This window comes from Chiloscyllium plagiosum, unplaced genomic scaffold, assembly GCF_037043375.1.
Source record: "Chiloscyllium plagiosum isolate Xiang-an unplaced genomic scaffold, Cpla_swu_hap1 HiC_scaffold_24, whole genome shotgun sequence".
In the NCBI taxonomy this organism is placed as follows: Eukaryota; Metazoa; Chordata; class Chondrichthyes; order Orectolobiformes; family Hemiscylliidae; genus Chiloscyllium; species Chiloscyllium plagiosum.
In genome coordinates, this window is record NW_028270162.1 from 51,197,405 (window position 1) to 51,209,952 (window position 12,548).

The 12,548-nt window shown below is 43.5% G+C and overlaps 1 protein-coding gene across 6 annotated transcripts in view; it reads right to left on the reverse strand.

Moving 5' to 3' along the window:
* Nucleotides 1-12,548, reverse strand: part of aifm3 (AIF family member 3) — a 130,462-nt gene that overhangs the window by 40,829 nt on the left and 77,085 nt on the right. For all 6 annotated transcript variants that reach the window (XM_043716016.2, XM_088000322.1, XM_088000321.1 and 3 more), the window contains exons 6-9: nt 10,173-10,217; nt 7,638-7,734; nt 3,803-3,915; nt 708-794 (exon numbers count right to left, since the gene is read on the reverse strand). In XM_043716016.2, coding sequence (XP_043571951.2) covers nt 708-794; nt 3,803-3,915; nt 7,638-7,734; nt 10,173-10,217 — 342 coding nt within the window. The remainder of the gene's footprint in view (nt 1-707; nt 795-3,802; nt 3,916-7,637; nt 7,735-10,172; nt 10,218-12,548) is intronic.

Genomic DNA, 12,548 nt, shown 5'->3' on the forward strand with positions numbered 1-12,548 from the left:
GAAGGTTATGGCTGAGAATTGTAATGAGGTGGGGAATATGGCTGAGAATTGTAATGATGTGGAGAATATGGCTAAGAATTGTAATGAGGGTGGAGGATATGGCTGAGAATTGTAATGAGGATGGAGGATATAGCTGAGAATGGTAATGACGGTGGTGGATATGGCTGAGAATTGTAATGAGGGTGGAGGATATGGCTGAGAATTGTAATGAGGGCGGAGGATATGGCTGAGAATTGTAATGAGGATGGAGGATATAGCTGAGAATGATAATGACGGTGATGGTTATGGCTGAGAATTGTAATGAGAGTGAAGGATATGGCTGAGAATTGTAATGACGGTGAAAGTTATGGCTGAGAACTGTAATGAGGGTGAAGGTTATGGCTGAGAATTGTAATGAGATGGAGAATATGGCTGAGAATTGTAATGAGGATGGAGGATATGGATGAGAATTGTAATGAGGGTGGAGGATATGGCTGAGAATTGTAATGAGGGTGGAGGATATAGCTGAGAATTGTAATGAGGGTGGAGGATATGGCTGAGAATTGTAATGAGGGTAGAGGTTATGGGTGAGAATTGTAATGAGGGTGGAGGATATAGCTGAGAATTGTAATGAGGGCGGAGAGTATTACTGAGTTTTATGCTGAGGAAGGACTACATTATCAGAAAGAAATGAAACGGTTGTTTGGTCAGCTCTGTTGTTCACTCACCTCCCTCTCTGTTTGCACCTCGATGTCATATTGGGATAAGAATTCTTTGGAACGTAGTGTTATCTGCTCAGCCTGACACTCGAGGGACTGAAAACACAGGAGACGGCTATGAACACTGTGACACAAACAAGCATTCAATGCCAATGGTGCAAAGCTCACTACTCCTCTCACAGACATGAGAGGTCCAGCCTTCCACAAGATGAAGAATTATGTAATGTACAATTCTGATATCTTTCTTTGTTAAAACAAGATTTATAAAGAGCCATGGGAAAGACGCATATACAAAGTGACACTGTGCACTCACGCTGAACTTGATAATACTGCTCAAACTCTGTACTTTCACCATCTAGAATGACAAGCAGTAAGTGTATCAGCTGTAATTGCCTCTCCAAATGTTACATTATCCTAACTTAGACCCATATCAGTGCCCTTTCATTGTGGCTGAGTCGGAATCCTGGACCTCCCTACAGATTCAACAGGGAGACATTGTCTGCACTTGAGCACAAAAATGCACAGATTTAAAGTAAGTGTCATAAAGAAAAGTGTTTTTCATGCAGTGGTGGTTGAGGTCTGGAGTTTAGAACCTGAGACTATGGTGGAGGCAGGTTCAATCGAAGGAATTACACTGTTATCTTATAAAGAAGAATGTGTAGTGCTATGCGGAGAAGGTAGGCATACTGCATTATGTGAGTTGCCTATTTCTACAATCAGTGTGGACATGATGGGCCAAATGGCCTCTTTCTGCTCTGTAACAACTCTGTATTTCTGTGTCCCAGTAGCACTCTATTGTGTACCTTCGGCACAGGGATTGCAGCATTTCAAGAAGAAAATGTACCAGCACTTTCTGAATGGCCATAAAGAAATGGACAATAAATTTTAGATTCCTTGGTGACATCCATACATCAAGGATGATTGTTTTGAAAATGCTAGCAGGTTTGGATTTACTGCTCGAGTGGAGCGATGATCACTCTGAGACCCTAAAAGTTGAGTTCTCACTTTTGGTTCCAATGGAAGAGGAGAGTGAGGAGCTTGGTCTCCCTGTCAGATAACCCAAGTAAACCTCCTCTGTTTCCAGGCACACACCAAAAATCAGAAGTACAGCCCCTGGGCAAACAGTTACTCATCAGAATCACTATCAACTCAGCCTCTAAATCTCTGGCGTGCTTTTGTTTGGAACCTGAGCGGAAAAAACCAATAAGCTTTAATTCCACGGGTAGTTTCTGTTCTGATCCACTGGTCTCTCTTCTTGTGCGTCAGCTATAAGCTCATCTCTGCTTCCATTAAAAAGGCCTCAGCAACTTAGGATCCACATGGGACTAAGCTCCACCAAGGTTCCTGCTTCCCTTGAAAATTCCATGGGGATTAACCATGGGTAATGGTGCAATGTAGATGATTTTAAAATCTCTGCCCAAATTCTGCGATGTCGTTTTCCTTTATTTTGATTTCAATCGAAACTCAGATGTAGTATATAATGTGCAGCAAATGGTCGCTTTACACTATCACCTACGGTTAAAATGGCTCCCATGGCACAGCCATCGAGTGAGAATTGGATTACAGGGCACCCAGTGGTATAGTAGTCAAGGGGGAATGCTCAGAGAATTTAGTTTCAGAACAAGGCTCTCCCATTTAAGATGGAAATGAGGAGGAATTTCACTTCTCAGAGTTCCGGGAATCTGTGGAGGCCTCTACCCTAGATAGTTTTGGAAGCTGCGTCACTGAATGTATTGAAGTCTGTGTTAGACAGATCTTTGATCCACAAGGGAGGCTCAGATTTATGGGGAACAGACAGCAAAGTGGAAATGTGGCCAAGATTCAATCTTATTGAATAGGAATAAAGGCTCGATGAGCCACACAGCTTCCTCCTGTTGTTTTGTCTTATGTTCATAACCTGCCGGTAATTTCTGAGAGAGATAATGCATAAAGAAAGGCTCCTTGATAATATGGATGACCCAAGGCTGTGAATTTCTACTCCACAAAACTCTGTCACTTCCAGACAGGAGGAAATAAAAATAATAAAAAGAAGGGTGGCACGGTGGCTCAATGGTTAGCACCATTGTCTCACAGCACCAGGGACCTGGGTTCAATCCCAATCTCAGGTGACTGTCTGTGTGGAGTTTGCACATTCTCCCTGTGTCTGCTTGGGTTTCCCGCGGGTGCTCTGGTTTCCTCCCACGGTCTAAAGATGTGCAGATTAGGTGAATTGGCCAAGCTAAATTGCCCATTGTGTTCAGGGGTGTGTAGGTTAGGTGCATTAGTCAGGGGTGAATATAGAATATAGAGTTGCTCTTTGGAGAGTTGGTGCGGACCTGTTAGGCTGAAGGGCCTGTTTCCACACTGTGGGGATTCTAAGCTGTTCATAAAAAGGAATAAATGTGACAAGATGGAGGAATAATCAACACAATTCAGCCTTTATAAACGAGCTTAAATTAGCACAGTGTGCAACTGGAGACCAATTCCCTGTCATCTTCTGTGACTGACTGTTAGTGCACTGCTTGGAATATGGGAATAAAATTGGACCATTCAGGCCCTCATGTCTATTCTGCTATTCAATGAGATCTGGACTGCCTTACCATAGCTCCGGATCGCACAGAATGCTGATCTACTACAAGCCTATTCAACTCAGTCTTGAAAGTTCCAAATATCTCAGAATCCAGTGGCCTTTTGATGGAAGGGAGTTCTAGATTTCAAATTAAAATAGCTATACAGAAAAATTCCACTACTAAAATGCCCAGTTCATATTTTATTATATCCTCCTTTCCTGCACTCCTACCCCAGACAAAATAGTTTCTGCCGAAGTAGCCTATCAAATCACTTTAAAACTTTAATTAGACCAGCCTCAACCTTCAAGGGAATGCAAGACAAATTTATGCAGGCCACCCACTTCATTTAATCCTTTTTAATCCCGGACTCATTCTTGTGTATCTACACTGCACAGCCTCCTGGGTCAAAACATTCATCTCTTTGACTGTTACAGATTCTTGTCTGGAAATACCAGCTATCCAGCACAGTCCAGTATTCGCAAACAAGAGTTGGTTGTGTTTGTTCGCATGTGCCATCACATTAGGCTGGGGTGGGTTTTAGATACAGATACAAACCTTACTTAGTTTAGGTCTGTCGTAAGGCAGGTGTGTCTCCATGGTGCACATGACAATGCGTTCTGTGAAGCCTTCCTGTCTCAGTGTTTCTGCACAGACCAGTCCTGCAGGGCCTTAGGGAGGGGATTGAACAGAAACAAACAATTAGCTCCACTCACTGCCATGAACGAGATACTAGTAGCACCCACTAAGGGGAAGTGACAGTGTAATGGTAATGTTACTGGGCTAGCAATTGAGAGCCCCAGGCCTGGAGACACGGGTTCACATCCCACCATGGTAGGCCACAAGATGTAAATTCAATAAAATCTGGAATAAAGGACTGGCCTACTGTAATCAATATTGTCCCCAAAAACAAAATCCTAGTTCACTCATGTCCTTTAGCCTCTCCTCCTGTCAGGGAAGGAAATCTGCCTATGTGTGATATGGGATATTGCTATAGGGTGCATATAGTTGACTCTTAACTGCCCTCTGGGCAATTAGGGATGGGTAATAAATCCTGACTTTGCCAGTGATACCCACATCCTGTGAATGAATTTAAAAACAGCTTGTCTTTATAGAGCACTTTTCACTTCATAAACTATAGCATGGCATTTCACAAAACACAGATGGAATCAGCGCTAAACCAGTGAAGGAGGTTTTGGGACAGGAAATCAAATGTTGGTCAAAAGAGATAGATTTTAAGGAATGTTTTAAACAAGGTGAGAGACAGTGTGTGGTGAGGTTTAGGTAGGTGTTTATGAGTAAGATGGCTAAAGGCACTGCCACTTGTCAATGCAGGGCAATGGAAATTAACAAGGTTATTCATCAGGGATGCTAAGGTTTGAGGATGTTTGAGGCTCCAGTTGTATGGAGAGGTGAGGATGCAAAGTTCCTGAGAACTGTAAAACCAAGATGATAGTCTACTGAGATCCAGTGTAGGTCAGGGTGAATGGGAATTGTTCCGAATTTAGAAACAGACAGCAGTTAGCAGCACTAACTTCCACAAACTCTGTTCTTGACATATTATTCATTTCCCTGGAAGCTCAGGTATGTTGTCCTCTTCATCAATTATGAAAACTGAAGTAATTATTCAAGAGGTCTGTCATTTGCTTATTTTAATTTTCAATATTACCCTGATCTCTTCTTAAGGATTCCATTAAACCCCAACTATACTTTTTTCCATTTGTAATAATCTCAGTAAGCTTATTTTTATATTTCCATTTTGCTTCTCAAGCCATCTTTACTCTTTCTTTGCTGTTTGTCATTATTCAGCTAGATTTACACTATTTTATGTTATCTCCTAATCTGTTTGCATAGAATCTACATTCTCTGCACTGCATGCTGTATTTTTCATAAGACAACTAGTCTGAATGTGACCCTATTACTCCTTGCATTACATTTAACTGATTGTTTCTCTTGTCATTCCTTGCCTCATGGGGCTTGTGCCTTGATTCAGTACAGAAAAGATCCCAAATCTGTTTCCTTGATCGAGATAGATGCTCCCTGTGTTTTAATATTCTCATGGACAGAGACACTTTGGCACATTGATCTGAAGTCTGTTATCACACTGTGGCTTGTCTTTGATTCGAATATCAGCTGTAGATCCAATGGTAACATTCTGTCCTTGAAGCTCTGGCCTCACTCTAGAGATTAACATATAACCCCTTGGCTGATGCTACAGTGCATGGCTTCTGAGATGTTGACAGCACATCTTTCAGACCAGACACTAAACTGAGGTCCTGCATGCAGATGTGGAAGATTCAGTGGCACTATTTTATAGAAAAACATACCAATATTTATCTGTTAACCAACACATGAATAAATGTCAAAAGATGTGCAGGTTAGCTGGGTTGGCAATGCTTAATTGTCCAGAGTGTCCAGGGATGTGCAGCTTAGGTGGATTTGCCATTGGAAATGCAGGGCAACAGGGTTAGGGTCGAGGGATGGGTCTGTGTGGGATGCTCTTCAAGGGTCGGTGTGGACTCGATAGGCCAAATAGCCTGTTTCCACACTGAAGGGTTTCTATGATTCAGTATGACCAGATGACATAGACATAGGAGAAGGCCTTTCAGCTCTGCAAGCCTGTTCAGCCATTCACTAAGATCATGGCTGATTTGCTGATGTTCAGAATTCCTCATTCCCTTCTACCTCAAGAACCCTAGGTCCGTCTCCAATAAGAATCTGGCTAACCCGGCTTAAACACCATTCAGCCACTTTGCCTCCACCACCTTCTGAGTCAGAGACTTCCAAAAATTCAAACACCCTCAATTAAAAAAGTTCCTCATTTTTGTCCCTTAATTTTGAAATGGTTTGACTCAATCACACGGGGAAGCATCTTTTCCACATCCACCTTTTCAAGAATTTTCCGGATCTTGTAAACTTCAATCAAATCATCCCCTCACTCTTCTAAACTCCAGTGAATACAAACCAAGTCTGTCTCATCTTTCCTCATAAGACAACCCATTCATACCAGGTATCAATCCAATAAACCTCCTCTGAACCACCTCCAAATGCATTGCTATCCTTCCTTTAATAAGGTGAGCATGAGAGATGTGGTGTTACCAATGATGTGTATAATTGAAGCATAACATCCTTACCTTTATGTTCAATCTCTGTCATAACGAAGGAAAACATCCCATTAGATTTCTTAATCACTTGCTGCTCCACAATCCTAACTACTTGTGACTCATCTGCTAGAACACTTCAATCCCTCTGCACCTCAGAATTCTGCAAATATTCTCCTTTTAAAAGTACTTTTTTTTTCTTCCTGTCAAAGTGAACATTTTGTCACATTGTACTCCTCCTACCAGATTTTTGCTCACCCACTCAACTATATTGATCTGCATCCTTGTTATGTCACCTATGCAACCTATTCCATCCAATCTTGGTGTCTTCTGCAAATGTAGCCACCCTAGCTTTTATCCCCTCTTGCAACTCATTGATATAAGTTGTACAAGGTTGAGCCCCCAGCACAGACTCCTAAAGGAACCTTTCATCATGTCCTCCCACTCTGAAAAAAAAATGTTTGGTGAAAGTTATACTTACTACTTTTACAGTTTGATGAAACTGTTTCAGATACAAACGAATTTTGGGAAGTTGACAACAACAGACAAAATGGCTCATTAATTATCTTTTTTAAGACCTTGGGATGAAGTTGTTGTGGATCTGGAGATTTATCAACCCCTATCCATTTACTCAGTACTGCTTCCCTAAAGATTCTAATTTCACCAGGTTCCTCTCTTCCTTCAAACTGCTGAGTTACAGTTATCACTAGGATGGTTTGGATTAGTGAAGACAGTAGGAAAACATTTATTAACTGCATCTGCTTTTTCTTTATTATCTTCTATTACTTCCCCATTCTGACCCTCCAGAGGACCAACACTCACCTTACCTACTATTTTCCTGTTTAAATACCTATAGAAAGTCTAGCTACCTGATTTCAAATTCCGGGCTAACTTCCTCTCATACTATAATTTCTTCCTCCTGATTAATAATGTTTAGTCATTCTCTACCCTTCTTTATATTCTAACCAGTCATTTGACCAGTCACTCACCTTTACACAATTTATATACTTTCCCCCTAAGTTCAATGTTCTCTTTAACATCCAAAAACCAGATTATATCTGGTCATTATTACATTGCCTTTTGTGGCACTTGCTGTGTTCCTGGTTAGCCAATGTCATACAGTTACAGCTCTTCAAAAAGTACTCAATTGGTCATGGGGGGTTGGTCTTTGGAACTTTCTTAGGTCATGAAGGATGCTATATAAATGCAAATGTTTATTTCTTTTAAACTGAAGTTCTCAATCCTTTCATTTTCCCCAACCCCACCACACACACACACTCTTGCACAGTTACCTGAGCCAATGATGAGCACACTGGTGTTGCTGAAGCTACTGTCACTCAGAGTTGCACACCTTGACATCCGTTTCACCCTCTTTTGTGACTGAAGAGCCTGGGAGCGAAAGGACAGATGACAAAATCACAATGGCAACAATTCTGGGATGGAGGGCTTCAGCTGGTTTTGTGCTGATCAGAGCCGACAATGTGGTGAGACAGTACTGTGCATGAATCCAATCCCTACAGAAGAATCACGGAAGTGTTGTGGTGCAACAGTAAGCCATTCTGTATATGTACCAGCTCTCCAAATGAGCATGTCTCAGTGTCATTCTCCTGCCTTGCCCCCATAACCCTTGCACAATGCTTCTCTTCAAATAAGCATTCACTAACGTCTCAATTGAACCTACCTCCATTATACTTCAGGGCAGTGCATTCCAGACCCTTTATACACATTCTGTCAGAATGCTTTCTCTCCAATTAACATTGCTTCTTTTACAAATCACTTTAAATCTGTGCCTTCTTGTAATCCCCTCTCAAACCAGAACAGTTTCTCCCTGTAGGTTCGGTCCAGTGCCCTTATGATTCTGAAAACTTTTATCAGATCTCCCGTGAGCTTTTTTTCTCTCCAAGGAGGACAGTTCCACACTCTCCAATCTATCCTCATCACTGAGATTCCTTATCCTTGGAACATTCCCATTAACCTCTTGTGCACACCCTCCAATATATCCACATCCTTCCTACAGTGTGGCGACTAGAATTGTACACAGTACTCCAGCTGAGCTGTAACATGTGTCTTGTATAAGAAAACAATCCCACCAGAAACAGTCAGCTGTCAGTATTCTGAGCAATGCACCTTTTCTCCTCAAAACCCAGTATCACACCAAAAAACCTCAATGAATAACATATCTGGTAACAGTGCAATTTGGACTGAGGGTTGAACTTTTATTGAAGGAACATTCAAAATCAAGATTTCAAATAGTTCTGGATTTCGATTGAGACCACAGCCTCTCAAATCAGTAACAGACTAAAGCAGCAAGTAACAGAATAAGTGTGCTGTACATTTAGAGCATGTCAGAAAAACAGAAGATATTGCAACCATTCAACGGGTTTGGAGTAATAAAGAGGGTTAACCTTTCAAGTTGCCCTTTCATCTCTTTTTTTCTCTTTTGAAATTCAACTTTCCCACATCTGCTGTGCAGAATGTTACTTTTGGTCAGAGTTAGTGACACAGTGCAGCCACTAGTGGGCATCACTGAGTCTGACAGTACGAGCAGCTTGGAGGTTTCAGCCCTAATGAAGCGAGGAGGAATTGAGGGGTGAAGGGGTTGAGGGTAGAGAGATTGAGAGATTGAGGGGTGGAAGAGTTGAGAGGTGAAAGAATTAAGGAGTCAAGGAGTTGTGGAGTTAAAAGGGTGGAAGGATTGGGGTGAGGGGGTTGAGGAATGGAGGAGTTGAGAGTTGGAGGAGTTGAGGGGTTGAGGGACGGAAGGGTGAGGAGTTGGGGAATGGAAGAGTTGTGTGGTGGACCATAATACCATAGAAGCAGAAATTAGACCATTTGGCCCATCGAATCTGCTCCCCAATTAAATCATGGCTGATAGGTTTTTCAATCCCATTTTCCCACTTAATCCCCATAACCTTTAATCCCCTTGGCAATCAAGAATTTATCGATCTCTATTTTAAATATACTCAATGAACTGGTCTCCACAGCCTTTTGCTGGAGGGTTGGAGAGTGGAGGAGTGGTGGAGGGATGGAGGAGTTGAGAGATTGAGCATTTAAGGAGTTGAGGGGCAGAGGGCTGGAGGTTCAACTCAGCCGCAGCATTGTGTGGGAACAGGTGCTGCACAAATAGAACACCAACACTAAATTGGAAAAACCACTGCGTTATTCTGAATGGTGTGTTTTCACCCCTCTCAAAGAGAAGAATACCCAATACCTTCTGGTCAGGTTAGTTGCAAGTAAAAGAGGAAAGCCATGTTGAACTCAAAACGTTAACTGTGTGTGTGTGTGTGTGTGTGTGTGTGTCTTTCTCTCCGTCCCTCCCTAGATGCTGTTAGACCTGCTGAGCTTCTCCATCACTTTCAGGTTTTGGTGCAGTTTTCCAGCTTCCTCAGTACTTTGCTTTTCTTCTAGGAGATTCCTTTACTAAGCGAGCTAGGGCCTGGAGGGTGCTATCTGAAAGGACAGTGGTGGAAGCAAGTTCAATGGGCACTCAGTAAACAGGATTGGATAAATTCTTAAAAAAGAGAAAAGTTATTGTGGAGAAAGAGTGAGGGGTGGGGCAAGGGTATACTTCCTTTCAAGGGGCTGGCACAGATACCATGGACGATATGGCTTTAGGCTATACTGTACAAATTGATGATCAGATGCAATGAGCTGGAATAGGTTTTGTTCTGAGGAACTGAGGGCACTCAGTGTGAGGTGATCCCACACAAACCCAGTTGATGTATTCCAGTTAAAGGGTAGTAAGGTGAGATTTTCATTTCAAGAATCTGAGCCTGGATTCACCCCAAGAACAAATCGAAGGACAAACCTCATAAAGACGCTGTTACCTGTTTACTTGCTCGGATCATCACTTTCTCCTTTTCTATTTTGACCTGCGAAGATGAACAGAAGTGGTTAGAGTGTCTGCTTACATAACAAGCTAACATGGATGTGCAGTTACCCCAGACCCAGCAATACAGTGAGATCGCAGCCATGTTTGACAGTTTTACAATGACATTGGGTAAGTACACGAGGGAGAAAAGAGCAGAAGGACATGCCGATGAAGTGAAGGGGTGCAAGGAAGGCTGATGTGGAGATTAGCACTAACACAGACCATCTGCAACCAAAAGGTGAAAGCACAGAAGAGGCCCTTTGGTCCATCGGGTGTATACGACACCTATCTACATTAATCCAAAGTTCCAGCACTTGGCCCATTTACCTGATTATTATGACACTGCACATGCTCATCCAGAAAATTTTTAAAGGTGGTGAGGTTTCCTGCCTCTACTGTCCTCCCAGGCAGTGCATAATGCCAACATTGCCAACCAGTGCCGCTTTCAGTGCTGATGGTCAGGTGGTAACTAAGAGTTTACAATTGTGTAACATAGCCCTAACCCACTATTGCTTGGAGTGGCTTGTTGTAAAGTTCCCTAGTGACCCATTCTGACAAGAAGGACAGGGCACAGGCTCCAACGGTGAAGCTGGACCCTGAACAGTCCCGAACTCACTTTGTCAACAATGCCCCTGCACTGTCCACACCACTGCCCAGATATCCTGGGATTCCTGGCACCAGTATCCAACTTTAAAAGGCCACTGTGCAACTGGTCAAGTGCTGCCAGTCCAGAGCTGCCTGGTGTGGCCCATAAAGAGGAATTGGTTTCCTGCTTTGTGGACAGGGTTCCTGGAAGTTCTGGTGGACAGGATGCTGCAGAGGAGGCCCACTCTCTACCCCCAGGACTGGCAGAGGAAGCTTGCCAGTTTAGTCTGACGTCACCAGCTGTCTCAATGTCCATCAGTGTATGGCACAGCAGTCAAAGCTCCGTCTTCCCTCTGCATCCTCACACTCCTTCTATCTCCGCTCCTGCACTCACCTGCCACCAAGCACCATGCTCCACCATTTTCACTATGTGCTTTCTCTCACTCAATCTTACCGTTCTAAATCCCACACACCACTAACCCTGCATGCCCTCTGGGGGTGAGGTGCCCCATGCTCACTTGGGGCACCTCACCATCTCTCTCCCACCTACACCAGCATTAACAGCTGTGCCACCCTCTTCTATCTCACTCAGTCCATCTATTTGTTTAATTCCAGGAGTAAACAGCTGACAGTACGGTGAAGAGTGTGACGATGGGCAGTGACTCCCTGATATTCGGCTCCTCACCGCCCCCCGCCAAGGACAGGGAAATTACACTGTCCAATGAGGATTGAGACTACTCGTGATGACTAAATTGCTTATGTTTCAAAACGAAATAAGAGTCATTGTCTACTGCTGTACTACAGACCCTTTACTGCTGCTGTCCATGTACTGTTAACATTGCTGATCTTTAACCCTTTATTTGTGAGAATGTCAGGGGATGTAGAGGTGATGAGTCAGGCTTAGGGTCAGGGCTAGGGTCAGGGTTAGAGTTAAGGTTCGGCTCAGGGTTAGGGTTAGGGTCAGGGCTAGGGTCAGCATTAGAGTTAGGGTTAGGCTCAAGGCTAGGGTTAGGGTCAGTGCTGGGATCAGGGTTAGAGTTCGGATTAGGTTCAGGGCTAGGGTTAGGGTCAGGGCTGGGGTCAGCGTTAGAGTCAGGATCAGGGTATGAGTTAGGGCTAGAGTCAGTGCTGGGGTTAGGATCAGGGCTAGGATCAGGGTCAGAGCTAGGGTTAGGGTCAGGGCTAGGGTCAGGTTTAGAGTTAGGGTCAGTGCTAAAGTTAGGTTTAGGGCTAGGGTTAGTGTCAGGGTCGAGGTTAGGGTTAGGATTAGGGTTACGATTAGGGTCAGGATTAGCATTAGGTTCAGGGTCAGGGCTAGGGTTCGTGTCAGGATTAGGGTCAGAGTCAGAGTTAGGGTCCGGGTCAGGGTTAGGGTTAGTGTCAGTGTCAGGATCGGAGTTCGGGTCAGGATTAGAATTGGATTAGGGTCAGGATTAGGTTAGGATTACCGTTAGGTTTAGGGTCAGGGTTTCAGTTAGGCTCAGGGGTAGGGTTAAAGCCAGGATTAGGATTAGGGTCAATGTCAAGATCAGGGTTAAGATTGGGGTTGGGTTTAAGATCAGTGCCAGTGTCAGGGTTAGCCTCAAGTTTTGGGTTAGGGTTTGGATTACTTGTTAGGGTCAGGGTTGGGTTAGGGTTAAGGTTAGCGTTCCGGTTAGGGTTAAGTCAGGGTCAGGGATGTAGTAGGAGGGAAAGGAAGAAGATAATCTTCTGAGAGCATAGAAATGCCATGTGTAATACTTCTTTG